General features: G+C 39.4%; 1 protein-coding gene across 1 annotated transcript in view; it reads left to right on the forward strand.

Annotated features, from left to right (window-relative positions):
• The window catches only part of DST (dystonin), a 407,480-nt gene that overhangs the window by 270,086 nt on the left and 122,654 nt on the right, over positions 1–14,740 (forward strand). Inside the window, exons 38-39 of the mRNA XM_042457373.1 lie at positions 2,291–2,467; positions 10,982–11,105. Of these exons, the coding sequence (XP_042313307.1) occupies positions 2,291–2,467; positions 10,982–11,105 (301 nt within the window). The remainder of the gene's footprint in view (positions 1–2,290; positions 2,468–10,981; positions 11,106–14,740) is intronic.

The raw sequence follows: 14,740 nt of genomic DNA on the forward strand, positions 1-14,740 counted from the left end.
AATCCAATCACTAGTCCTAACTGGATTGAACCCTCTGGATTGGTGGGATGTACATAAATGTTGGTTTGCCATTCAAGCAATTGATTTGTTGGGTCTCTTTAGTTGGGAATAGCACCTAGAATTAGGCCAAAGCATTATAATATGTAACAACTGCAGAAAATCAAGTTAGGTTTAGGCAGACAGGATCCTTTTCTATGTCTTTGCAGCCAAAAAAAGAATACGGCTATATCTTTGTTATTGACTTATTCACATCTGCTAATAAACAGGTGAAGTACAATTCAAAATTACTACAGTAAGTTACAAGAAAATGGATGTCAGCCATCTGAATAAGTCATTTTTGTAAAAACAACTAAACTGAACCGAGCAAAATAAAGCATTCCCTCCAGCCCCATGAGTCAAAGACTATATGATCCCCCTCCACAAAGACAAAATCCTTAACTGTAACCATCCATGCAGAAATCCTAAAAGGTTATACAGGTTGAGTGTCCCTTATCCAGAATTCCAAAATGCAAAATACTCCAAAATCGTTCACATGGGTAGCTGAGATAGTGACACCTTTGCTTTCTGATTGTTCATTGTATACAAACTTTGTTTCATGCACAAAAGTATTTAAAATACTGTATTGCGTATAAAATTGCCTTCACGCTATGTGTATCAGGTGTAAACAAAACATAAATGAATGTTATGTTTAGACTTAGGTTCCATCTCCAAGATATCTTATTATGTATATGCTAATATTCCAAAATCTGAAATCCAAAACACTTCTGGTCCCAAGCATTTTGGATAAAATAGACTCAATCTGCAACAGTCACTCTCGTCTAAAGTTTATATAGTGCATCTTTTAAAGGTTTACCACTAGAGGGAGCCAGATCTAATAAGAAAAAAATTGCCTTTTATCCAAATAAGAAAGCAAATGTTTTTTAAAGCCCTACAGGAAGTGTATCAATTCAGTTTAAACAAATGTTTTGATTTAATGAAACTGGTGCATGCAATATGTGCATATAAAAGTTTGTAATTAATAAAAGCATAGTCTTCTTGTCACCTGGTGCTATATGTTCAGAAGGAAAATCAGTTTATTTAAAAGCAAAATGCTCCTGATATCCAATTAGAGGCTTATGGGCAAATTTCATCTCTCTTGTTGGGGTTGGTGGACCAGCAGATAAGGTGGCTTACCATACTTTGCTCACCAAGCATCTCTTTTTCACATAATGCTTTCCATTGTCTGGTGTACATGGTCTCTTGTGATCACAGTACTGACTCTTGGAGGACTAGCTACCTGGAAAGTTTTGGCAGGTGATATGATAGCCCTGTTTAAATATTTGAAGGGATGTCATATTGAGGATGGAACAAGCTTGTTTTCTGCTGCTCCAGAGACTAGGACCTGGAACAATGGATTCAAACTACAGAAAAAGATATTTCACATCAATATTACAAAGGAATTCCTGAGACTAAGAGCTATATGACAGTGCCTCTGAATGTGGTAGAGTCTCCTTCTATGGCAGTTTTTAAAACAGGCTAGATGGCTATCTGTCAGGAGTGCTTTGATTTGAGTGCAAGGCGTTGGACTGGATGGCCCTTGTGGTTTCTTCCAACTCTATGATTCTGTGATTCTATGATTATTAATGGCACTTTACAGACCGCCCAAAAGGGCGGTCTGCCGGCGCCTGTGTTTGCTGCACAAAGGAACTGCAACAGACAAACAGCGCGGTTCCCCAGCACATCAAGAAGAACCCGCAAAAATCAGGTTCTTCTTGTGGCGCCATTGTGACTTGCAAGACGCCAATGGTGCCCTTGCGGCATCACAAGGGCGCCGAGACATGCGGACGCTAGGCGTCCGTCACGTCAAAATGGTGGCGCCCATCTGTATAGGGCGCTGCCATTTTGACACCCTCATTATGTGCAAGGGGCAAGGTGTGTCAGGAAGTGCCGCCCCTCACGCGTAACGACGGCGCCCAATAGGGCCCATCTGGAACACGCCAATATCTGTTTTCCATTTGTCAACCTTGCATGTCATGAACTTTGACTGCCCCTTCTAGCTATTTTGGAAACCTGGCAACACGTGTGTGTGTGTGTGTGTGTGCAAGAGAGAGAGAAATTGAAGAGAGAGAGAAGTATGGAATGTTTGTTAATGTCTTGTTTATCAATGCTGATGGTTACAAGATAAACTTCGGAAATCATAAAAGATTTCCATGTGGAAAGGTTAAATAAAACTACACTTTGCAAGTTATATCCAAAAAGAAATTAAAATGTTCTTATCTTTATTACCATTTTCTTTTCCTTGCCCTTCCAGTGCAGTATTCTTGGAAATAACCTCAAAGACCTGGTAGATAAATATCAGAATTACGAGGATGCCTCCTCTGGACTTCTGTCAGGACTCCAGGATTCTGAGGAAGCTGTGAATAAACATCTATCAGAAGCTGTTGCTGCAGATCCAAAAAATCTCCAGAGGCAACTAGAAGAAACCAAGGTAAAGATAGTGAGAAATAATAATAATAATAATAATAATAATAATAATAATAATAATTTATTTCTACCCCGCCCTTCCAAAAATATGATCAGGGCAGCTTACAAATTATTAAAACATTTCAGTACAGAATAAAAAATTCAATATAACAGTTAAAAACATTGCTATAAAAAACAGGAACAGGAAAACAATAAAATACACATGTCAAGGGCAAGGAAAAGGAGAAAATAGTTTACATCGGTCCGGGGTCGAAAGGGAAAAAAGAGGGCAGGAAAATAAACAAACAATCTAAAGTGGGAAGGCCAGCCGGAATAGATACGTTTTCAGCTGTTTCTTGAAGACAGCTAATGAGGCGGCGGAGCAAAGCTCTGCAGGGAGCTTATTCCAGAGTGAAGGGGCAGCAATAGCAAAAGCCCTCTGTGAGGTCCGTACAGAGTTAGACCTTGGGACCTCCAACAATTTAGTTCCGGAAGCTCTGAGTGTGCGAGGTGGATTATATGGGGAGAGGTGGTCCTCCAAGTACCCTGGGCCCAAGCCATTTAGGGCTTTATAGGTCAAAACCAACACCTTGTATTGAGCTCGGAAGCGAATAGGCAGCCAGTGAAGGTCTTTTAAAATAGGTGTTATATGGTCCGACCTGGAACTACCAGCGACCAGTCTAGCTGCCATGTTCTGCACCAATTGCAGCTTCCGGGTTTGGTACAAGGGTTGCCCCATGTAGAGCGCATTGCAGAAATCCACTCGAGAGGTTACCAAAGCATGTACAACAGATTCAGGGTTTTTGAATATCATCCATTACTGTTGTAACAGCAAGATCAAACAATATTAAAGAATTATACATACACAAGGGTGGGTGGGTGTGCATGTGCAGGTTACATGGACAACATCCATTAAATTTCTGATTTAACATATGTAGTACTTGTTTTCATAGGGGGGAAAATGGAAGTGTACAATTTGCCAAACGAACATAAAATTCTTTCCCTCCCTCCCTCCCTCTCTCATGTATCTGTATCTGTTTGACTGTGGAAAAACAACTGCTTTAGTGGTTCTAGTGGATAATCTCTTGACTGCAGATGAACAAAGAAAATGCAATCCTGATCCAAAACACACTGCAGAAATAATCGAGTTTGGGGAGAAACAGACCGCCCCTTTGCACTGGCTTTAGGGTGGTGTCAGAACATGGTGTTTCGATGCCACATGCTCTGACAACACCCCGAAGGCAGCATCACACCACCCAACCAACCGCATGTGCGCTGGCTATGTGGCGCCCCACCGGCATGACCTGTACATGCTGCACACCACAGGAGCACTGCAAAGCCGTGGCAGCACTAGAAAAGCTAGCTTTTTTCTGGCTCAAAAAGGAGTGGCAATTTGCCACTTTTTTGCACCAGCAAAAAGGTGGGTTGGAGCTGCGGCATGCAGTTGCCGCAGCCCCCACATGGCTTTCTCAGAGGCAGCATCACACTGCCCCTTTGTGGCAGTCCATTTCACCTCTCTGAGACTGCTTCAGCTGCCTTGGCTCAATGCTACAGAATCCTGGGAACTATAGTTTTGTGAGATATTTATCAGAGAACTCTGGTGTCACAATAAACTACAATTCCCAGGATTCCCTGGCACTGAGCCAGAGCAGTTAAAGCAGTGTCAAACTAGGTTATTTCTTCAGTGTGTTTAGAACCTCTGTCAAATTTATCAGAAATCTTATCTGTTTTTTCTTCCCCCTGAAGTGATGGCCATACTTCAGGCCTGTAAGAACTACTTTACATTTTACTAGAATCCCACAATCCCATCAACTAGGACTAGGTACAAAACAATAACTGCTACTGCAACACATGCTAAAAACAGTTGTCTCTGACCACATTGTAAGCCTAAGAAGTGATTTTCAGTTCCAGAACTGAACTGAAGGTTCAATCGCTCCTACACAAAAGTCTGCCCACACACAAGTCCAAAAGTTTCTTCATTTCCAACCTAATCAAGATAGGAAAACTTGTTCTGCTACTACCATTGTTAAAAAAGTGGAAGTGAGAAATCCTTGCTAATCTTCTGCAAATCATACAGAAATCTACCAGTAAATTTCAATCTTCTCTCTGCCTATGTCTGCAATAGATCATTACTTACTGATAGTACTCATGTGTTTTGTCATTTGTCAACTTTTATTGTAATTTTGAGCTAAACTATGCAATGCTGTAGAGCCCATTCTGCTCCCATTTCTGTTAGAGATCTATAGGAAGCCACTGAGCACTTGTTTGGAGTTTAAACCAATTATTCCCAATGTCACAGAGCTGATTTTGATTTTACAGCATATGCTGAAAGCTGTGCGGGGAGGAAGGGGCGGCGTGTCCCATAGGGCTGAATGGACTGTGCGCCCATGGTATGCACGCACCACCGTGCCACCGCATGCATGAGCCCCATTCATTTAAATGGGGCTCGAGCATACGCGTTATTTGTTTTATGCAGGGGAGTCCGGAATGGATCCCCGCGTAAACAAAGGGCGCACTGTACCAGTGGTAGTTGAGGTTATGAATAGCACCAACCAGTGATAGCCATGATTTAGTGTCAATTTCTGGTTGGCCAGTTTGAGGAACTGAAAGTGGATAGACAATACATTGAATACTTGAGATGGTGTTTTCTAGACACAGCACATGTGTGGGATGTTGAAATGTTAATTATTGTGATCATTCATCATTTCATCAATTCATCAGTTCATTTTACTACTTTTCTAGTCCACAAAAGGTCATGGTCTCGATCCTGTAGATCAAGGGTGGAAAACAACATGTAGTCCATGTGGCCCACTTTGCCCTCTTGCCAGTCTCCAAAAGCCCTTAATTTTAAAAACAGCATAATTTTCAGGTGCAGAGCACTTAAAAGTGATATCTAAGGCTCCCCAAATGCATCCAAATATGCAAAAAGGAAAAAAAGAAACACAAAACAAACCCTTCCCCAGTCTTTGAAAACCTCCTCAGAATCTCACGTCACCTTTTAAATAACTTCTTATCCCTGTTTTGCCTCTTTCATAGTGACAGGAAATCATGCAACATCCCTTTGGAGAGGAAATGGAAGAAAATAAGGTGTTTGGTATTCTCAGGAGGGTGTGGCCCATTGGAGGGATGAGAGGTGGAAAAGTGGCCCCTTAAAGCCTGTAGTGCTGCCCCCTTCCCATTATAGGTCCTCTGAGGTAGGAATGATCAACATAATGATGTTAGAGTGTAAGACTAAAGGCCAGAAAGTCAAGGCGAAAGAGAGGAAGAACATGAAATGCTAAATAAAAAAAATCAGCAGGGACATAAATGAGAATTTAGAAGCAGTATCAGAATAATGAGATCAAGTGAATGAAAACAGCCCCTATTTTGATGGTGCTCACTGAAAAAAAATTTTTTCAAGGATTGCGTAAAGTAGGCAATACGGGGAATAGGGTTTGCACTCTTGGGGAAGTCATTATGCACTCTGGATGCTGCAGCATAAAAGCTGTATCTCATATCCAGGCATGATGCATCATACAATGGAGGGATAGAGAGAGATGCTTCAAGATACTGTGGAACAGTTTAAATTGAGCAAAGAAGGGTAACAAGAACTATATAGTTCTCAAAGTATGAAGGATTAATAGAGGTTGAAATTAGTACCTTGATTTGAGCCTAGAAACACAATAAAAACTGATACATGTGGTAGAAGATCTTTATCATATGATTCAATGCATTTGGCTGTAGACAAAACATTTTGCATCAATTGAAACATGACCTGTCTGCATGGACAACTCTGAGACCAGAACATGAATGAATGATGCTTATCAGGTTCAACATCTCCAGCAAAGATTGCAGTTAACATACTAGATGAGGTCACCAAAGATATTCCTGATTACCATTATCTGAGCATCCAGAATTAAAGACAGATACAGGAATACTCCCCAAGATATAACCCTACTGCTTTTCTAGTATGTAATCTATTCCAGAAGAGGTTTCCTTAACAAACAGTAGCTTACCTTGTCTAGATTAAAATTAAAGTTTGCTTCTATCTAGTCCAAAAGTGCCCTCAATGGCTGATTTCAAACATTGATCCCTGCCCTATTCCTCTCAGTTGATGGTTATGAGAAATAGAACTGGATAACTTTTGCGTAGTCTCAAACCTCTGGATTTCCTCATAGTTTCATGTAAAGATTCAAAGTATGGGAAACATGATGAAGCCTTTCTACAAATCCATTTTAACAAGAAATTATTAAACATCTGGTATTGCAGGAAACTTTCTAGGTCCCTAAAACTCTTTCTATGACTTCCTGATCAACAAGTACATTAGATAGGCACTTTGATAATTGATATGCAGATTCTGCATCAGAAACTTGAGAGCAAAACAGACTGCCTCAAAGGGGTGTCTTAAAGCTGCCCCTGAGAAAGCCAGATTGGGGCTGCACCAACTGCTTGCCACGGCCCCAATCCACCTTTTTGTCAGCGCAAAAATAAGTTGTAAATGGCCACTCCTTTTTGCACCAGCAAAAAGTTGAATTTTCCCGTCTTGCCACAGCTTTATGGCACAGTGTGTGGCTTCTAAATGCTGTGCCGCAACCAGGCGGCAGGAAGCCAGCTTCCAGGCGGCTTCAGAGGATGCGGTCTGTTCTGAGAGACCCCGAACAAGACAAATGGCCTAATCTTATAGTCAATTACACAAAGAAAGGTTTTCATCACTTTTCATTGGCCAATTACAATTTAAACATACAGAATTCTTACAATCAGGACAGAGATACATGCATACATTAAAACTGCATTTCTTACTCTTTACTCCTCCCTTAGGAATCCAGCAGCCTTCAACAGTCTCCCCTTTGAACATCAACAATGTCTCCTTATCTTAAATTGTGTATAATGTCTATTTCTGCTGGTGCAAACTTCCCTTACAGGTCATGATGCACTTTTATGACTTTGCTCCAGTTTTCTAGTTTTCAAACCTCAATTTAAAAAACTAATTTTCTCTTAACCCAAGTGACTCCATCTTTCTAAGGCTTTGTATTATAACAGGAAAATTCCACCACTACACTAGGACCACACTGCATCCCTTGATGTGACTGGTTAGCTGTCTCTGGAGCATGTACATTCATGGCAATTATACCACTGTGGTAAATATGAATAGGAAAGGGTTGTGAAGTTGAAAGTCTAACTTATGACTGTGTAGCTTACCAACAGGACACCAGCCATATTTTGTACCTGAGCATAATTTTCCAAGTATACATTATGACATGATGCACCACCTAATAGTATGGCTACTGTATGGGTATGCCTGTGGTGCACTGATGTTCAAGCTAAAATTTGCCCTTTTGACTACAAAGTTCTCTGAGTTGTATGCATTTGCTTGGCTTTGTTAAGAGTTATGGGTTGTTGTTTTTTACCTTTAAAGGACAATTGGGGGGGGGATGAGATTGGTTTTGTTTTGCTTTTTGGACAAAAACATTTCCTCAAATGTTGGTTGGTTAGTACCGCCACAGTTAAAATTATATCCACATAGCATTGCGGGATGAGAGTTGATGTTATCTCATAGAGTCTTTGAATTAGATATGACCTCAGAGTTCATCTAATATATCCCTCTGTTAATGCAGGAAATCCTCTACAACTATATTTCTGATCTGTAAATATAGTGTCCCCTTTTTCTACAAATACATAGCCATTTACTGTTAAAATCTGTCAGGTTATTGGCACAATATTTTATTACAAACCATGATAGGTTGGTGCAGTTTTATCATGTCTTTTATGTGAAGTGTGGACCCTTAAAAAGGATGTTGACTTTTAGCTGGCCCTCAGGAGCTAAAGAAAAAAATGAGCTCTGTACATCTTGATTGACAATGCAACCAGCACAATAAATGCAAGCTTTGTGGCTTTACTGGAGTTTGGGTTTATTTATATTTCAAATAAAATGACATCTGACCACTAAGCGGTGGGAAGATGTTAGGAAAATGAGATAGAAGGGAATGCAGTGTCAGCTGGAATGTTTCAGAGGAAGGGAAGTATAAAACTTGGACCAGAATTAAAAGTAAGAGCGGTGAACAAAGAGCACTTTTTAAAAAGTCAGGTGTTGTAGGTTAGGGCTGCCTTTTGCAGCTGACACACTTATCTGGTAATCCGTCAAGGCACTGACCTTGGCAGCATAATGGTGGATAATCTTTTTATAGGGATTAGCAGTTCAAAATATTATTCATTGCTCAAGGCACTGGATTACTTTCTAGGCATGTTTAAAGGCTTGATTTGTTTTTCTAAAGCAAAACAGTTCTTGTAACCCTCAAAAAACCTTTATGAAAATTACAATTATCGTAGCAAAAATAAAGAATAAATATACCTTATTATAACAGAGCCAGTCCTCTACAAAATCCTAGTCTATGATCATATCATGATATGGTAATTACTCTAGATTGTTGAATACTATGGCAATGGAGGGTAAGCTGTGGAAAATTCTTCCAGGCTGGTACAGGCTAAGTATCCCTTATCTGAAATCCAAAATGTTCCAAAATCAAAATCTTTTTGAGTTCTGACATGATGTTTCAAGGAGGTGAATATAGCAATCCTGCTCAACTGTTCACAAGGCAGAGCCTTGTTTCAACTTTGTTTCATACACAAAATTATTTAAAATATTGCATAAAATTACCTTCAAGCTATGAGGTGTATATGAAATGTAAATTAATTTTGTGTTTAGACGTAGATCCCATCTCCAAGATATCTGATTATATCTATGCAAATATTCCAAAATCTGGGGGGGGGGGGAATCAAAATCTGAAACACTTCTGGTCCCAGCCTATACAATGCTGCATGTATGTATGTTGTTTGAGAAACAGTCTAGCTAAGTATGGAGAGGCAGATTGCCAAGATGGACACCAGGAGACTAATGGGTTATAGCAATTGTACATAGAATAGTTGTTGTCTGCATTGGCAGTGAGACTATCCACATTGACAAAATCATAGTTTTCGAAGAATAAACAGAGCCACTGCCTTCCTGAAACAGAAAGTTTCCAAAGAACAATTACATTGTTACTGGGCTGGCTACAGGGAGGACACAAGTTGCTTGTTGCATTAGAACCATTACCAGTCCATTTCCCAATACAATTTAAAGAACAGTTTATGGCCTAATAAGCTCAATACATCTCAGGTCCAGATTGGTATTCTCTCATTCAAACCTACTCATGTTTTGAGATCTGCTGAGGAGGCCTTTGTTTCTGTCCTACCACTCTCACAGATACATCTGTTGGGAACATGAGAGAGGACCTTCTTGATGGCTGCTAGCAGGCTCTGGAACTCCTTTCCCTGAGAGTTTAGATTGTTCATTACAATCAGATGAATATACAGTAATCACTTTGCTAGTGCATGCTTCTCAACTGAGGGACAAAACAGACAGGCTCTTTGTGGCACCTTCCGAGAAGCTCAGGAGCACAGTGTTTACATGCCGCATGCTATTTACATGGGGGTGGCTTCATAACAGTCCGGCAGTGCAGTGTTTTCTCTCCGCCGGAGTGTCATGAAGCCAGCTTCTGGCCACAACACGGGCAGAAAAGCTGGCTTTTTGTCATTCCTTTTATGGGCAACTTCAAGGCAGATTGGGGCTGTGGCATGCAGTTGCCAAGGTCCCAATCTGGCTTCAGAAGGGGCAGCTTCAAACCACCCCTTCCGCCAGTCTATTTCACCCCCAAAGTTCTATTAGGCACACTACATAGTGGGACTTACTTCCAATAAATCGTGTAGGATTATGTTGTTAGTCACTGAATTAAACGCTGCATATATCTGGAATTCTTTGACCCATGCCCTTCCAGGTTCCAAATAAATGTTGTATGTTCTGACATTAAGCAGTAATATAAATAAAGTTGGAACAGAGTGCTTTGGTGTTCCAGCTTTCCAACTTTACCAACCCCAAAGACAAATTGACATAACAGGCTGTATTTTAATAATATAATAAACTCTCTTCCCATTCATGGATGCTATTCCTGTGCATCAGGAAAACTCTGTTAATTGTGAGAGCTTGTTTTTCTGAAATCACTGTTATAGTGGCCATCATGTTGCAGTTACAATTTGTAATATGTGTATCATGGTCAGTGATAATGGATTAAAGAATAAAAATAATAATGGCCTCACAACAATATGTCTCAACATCTCCTGTTTCTCAGGGGCAGAGGTGGCTGTACTGTAAAGGAAAGTGGGTTAGGGTACCATTAAGAGCAGGAGTGTGAGTCACTAAGATGTCCTCTTCTGCAGATCCCATCAAAATGAACAAGAAATGTACAGGTGCACTGTACATTTCAAAATGTCTCAGCTACAAACTAGCCTTGTCTGAGTCAAAAAGCAGAGCATAAAAACTGGTAGACAAAACAAAGGGTTTTTTTTAGTTCAAAGCTCTGATGCCTGGCGTTGTCACAGATGCTGCTTGGATGTTCACTAGCAGAACAAGATGTAAAAAGTCTTCTGTGTGATGATTAAATATATCTTCTGCCCTCTAAGCCAATATCATTTTTACTTATTGTATATTGCCTGGAAAAGTAATTGTAACAATGACACCATTCCACAGGTGCTTCAAGGACAAGTATCTGGTCACCAAGTTGCTGTAGAGAAACTGAAAAAAACAGCAGACGTGCTTTTCGACACAAGGGGAGAATTACTGCCAGATAAAGATGAAATCCGAAATACACTGGGTATGATGATTAACTACTCTGATTTCTTCTTCCATTTTTCACAATTAAAGATTAGAGAAGTTACATCCTTTCCTCTTTCTCTTTTTTATTGCACTGCCCATCTCCTCCTTTGCTCCATTTTTTCTGCTGTTCTGCTGTAATCAGCAAAAAATAACACAATCTGGGTGGAGGTAAATCCAGATATATCACAGTCACATGTACAGGGAGAGGGAGGGAGTCTGATTAAAGTGCAAAGGGTGTATTTGGTTGAAGGACAGGATGTACTGAAGTGACTTAGAAGAGGGTCTTGGTAGTTTTTCATCCAGGCACTGATAAGCATCAACACTGGTTCAGTTTTGAGTCTTTCAATCAAGAACGTTGATCTGTTCTGGACCTAACCACCCCCGCATAAGGCAAAAAGCGTGTGGATATAATGAGGCTCGTGCTCACGCTTTCTGGATTCTTATATGACTTGTCATGAAGTCAGGAAGGGGTTCTGCTACTCCAAGGTCACCTTGCCCCCCCCCCCCCCCCAAACAGGCCAAAAGTGCCTGATGACAGATGACACAGACCCTGGATTGGGCTGAAGCCATGCCATAGCAATTTAATGCAACCTAGGGCCGCCAGCAAAAGGAGTGCAAAAAAAAACACTCCTTGCTGGTGGCCTGTTCAGGACTGCAGTGGTGGCCACACACCAAACTGGGAGCCATTGAGGCTGGTGGCCAAAGGCCACTCCAACCTGGCAGTCTGCTTGACCCCATAGAAGTCCTAAAGTGCTTTTGAGCATTGAGGACAAGTAATAAAATTTAAACTCCATTAACACGTACTTTTCGTTGCTAAACTTGCATGATGTATTTTGTGCATTTTTAATTCCTTTTTTATTTATTATATTTATTTTATTTTAAAAGCAAATAAAACTAAAGCTATAACAAGTTTTGCCACAAATATAAGAAAATACCTTGAAACAGTACTTCCATAGACCCTCTTAATCCTGGTCACAAATCTATACATTGATCTGTAAAATACTCCTCTCCCCCCCCCCTTTTCCTAATTTTCTATTATGTCCCCAGAGTTTATTTGTCATTTTGAGCATTTTTTTTATACTAGTCACTTTCTCAAAACAGTGTTCTGCACCCTTTATTGTTTGTTCTTACAATATAACAGTATTGGTGCCCGTTCATCCTCTATTAATTGTGTGTCTTTCTGATTTAAGTGGCCAGTTTGTCCATTTCACACATTTCATATACCTTCAACATCCAAACCTCTTTATTCGGCATTTCCTGGTTTTTCCAGAATTGTGCAATTGTGATTCTGGCGACAGTTATTAAATAAAACAAGACCTGTTCATGTTTTCTCCTAATTTGTAAAGGAATCTTATCTAACATGTTTAACAAATAAATTTTTGGTCTCAATTGGATATACAGATTTAAGCCTTTAATTCCCTTTTCTGAACCTTAAAGTATATGAAGCCCATCAGTTTAACATTCAACAGTTACAAGTTAATGTATTAAAATACTGCTATAGTTCTTTTTATTTTTACCTTTGGCAGTGCTTAGCCTGATTTTTTAGTGTTTTCTTTATCAGCTCTTGGTCCATTTTTTAGTCACTTGCTCTTTGAGCTGTTCATTTGTATTACATTTGCTGTAGAAAGATGTTGAATGATTTTGCAAAACAAATTATGCTGCATATCTGAAGCTGAAGTATTTTATTTACCTGTCCTGGTAATTTGAATGCAAAGTAGTTGATAGAATTACCCTCTTTATGGCAAAATAACACCAGTCATGAAAATTCTTTAGGGAAAAAGAACAAGCAAAATCCATCTCTCACAGAATCCATTCATATACTCCTTTTCCTTAAATCTCTTTGCAATTTACCTTAAGAGGTCTTTTTAACAATGGATCAACTGTTTTATCTGCAAGGCTTAGCTGGAAGTATCTCAGTTGTGGTTACACACATCAAAAACAGAGAAAATCCCATGTTTTCAAGTGCCTGGAAATGCAGTGTTGAATAATACTTGATTGCAACCAGAATACTAATGAAGAATCCATACTTTCCTCACAGAAACATAACTGGTATCTGTGGGTTCCTCCTGTTGTAAATGTGCCCCCCTCCCGCTGTTTTCTGACTCCCAACAGCATAGGTTGATGAGTTTAGATTAAGATCTGTAAGGGAAGAAAATGCTCAGTCCCTCTGGTTGTGCTCTGAGACTGAGTATACTCAGTACTGTGACCTCTCTATGTCAATTACTGTCTTGTTTACAGCATGCTTCTTGGTCTAAGCTTATTATTTGGTCTATAACATGACAGTTACAGTGAGTAAATCTTGAGGGCTGCTTGGGCGAATGTTTGGATATGGACCTACTGCAAATCAAGTTAGAAGAACATCTGAGAGGGCTGATCTTATGACATAGCAATATTTTCTATACAAAACAGATGGTAACATTTTAGCATTAGGACTCTTGCATGAATAAAACTTGCATAGAGAAAAGAATTCTTGTCAAGTGTGTTATGAAACACTAAACACATTCTGACAGAATGAGGGCATCTCATATTATTTTTTTAAAAAACAAGTGTTAAAAGTTCAGGAGTCCATTCATAGAAGACTATCCAGTTACGGGGAAGGGAGATGAGAGTCAATTGCGCCCCAAGGGAACCATGTAGATAAAATACCGGGTAAAAGTTATTAAGCATGACATCATTTGGAATGGAAAAAGCATTCCTTTATTCCATGAAGTTTATTAGACTCCTTTTTCAAGTAAAACAACATAGTTTCATATAAGATATTGGGGTGAAATAATATCATAGAATGTAAAGTGCGCAAACTTACATGAATAGCATATGGGAAATAACTCCACAACATTTTAACATAAACAAAAAATTGGTCTGTTAAGGTACTTATCTAATACATATGTACTTAACACTAACATTTCACAACTGCATGGTTAGGGCAGTTGAAACGGTATCTGTGCACAGTAGATAGAAGAACCAAAAATACATTTATGTTATGAAGCACTATGCGAAAGTTTCACATTTGGGGTTAGAAATTACCCCAAAGCTAGTTTATCATATATTTGAGCAAAATGGTTGCTGTGAATGGGGGGGGGGGGCAGTTTTGTTGAATCAGAAGGAAAGTATTAACTGCATAAAAATGTTTGAAATATTCAGGTTGATATAACAGGATGGAGCAAGGTTCATAAACTGGTGGACTAATGTTGATCTCTGACACTATTTATAGTAATGTTATGGAAAGTGACAAATTCACCTTTTATAAGAATAGATAAAATATGGGGAAAGACTTTGGACTTTCATTTCCATCAATATGGACAGTAACATGTTAAACATGACAAGCAACTAATAACTTTAAATATCTTTTTGTTCACTATGACCCCTAGCATCTCATCAGTCATTCCAATAGGGACAGTATTCACTCCTCCAAAGCTATGATTTTTTTTTTATTAAATTAAATGTGTACACCTTATCATGCTTGAGGACTACCTAAAACACAGAATTGTGGAAGATTGTTCCTCTACCTCAGTGCTCTTAAAATGTCTTTAAATCCCACCTGCCAATAGCAGGTTAATGGTAAGGCATTCCTAATGAAGATGAAAAATAGGAAGTTCAGTTTTTGCATCTCTGATGTCAAGACCTTACAGACTG

Source organism: Sceloporus undulatus, chromosome 1 (assembly GCF_019175285.1).
Source record: "Sceloporus undulatus isolate JIND9_A2432 ecotype Alabama chromosome 1, SceUnd_v1.1, whole genome shotgun sequence".
Lineage (NCBI taxonomy): Eukaryota > Metazoa > Chordata > Lepidosauria > Squamata > Phrynosomatidae > Sceloporus > Sceloporus undulatus.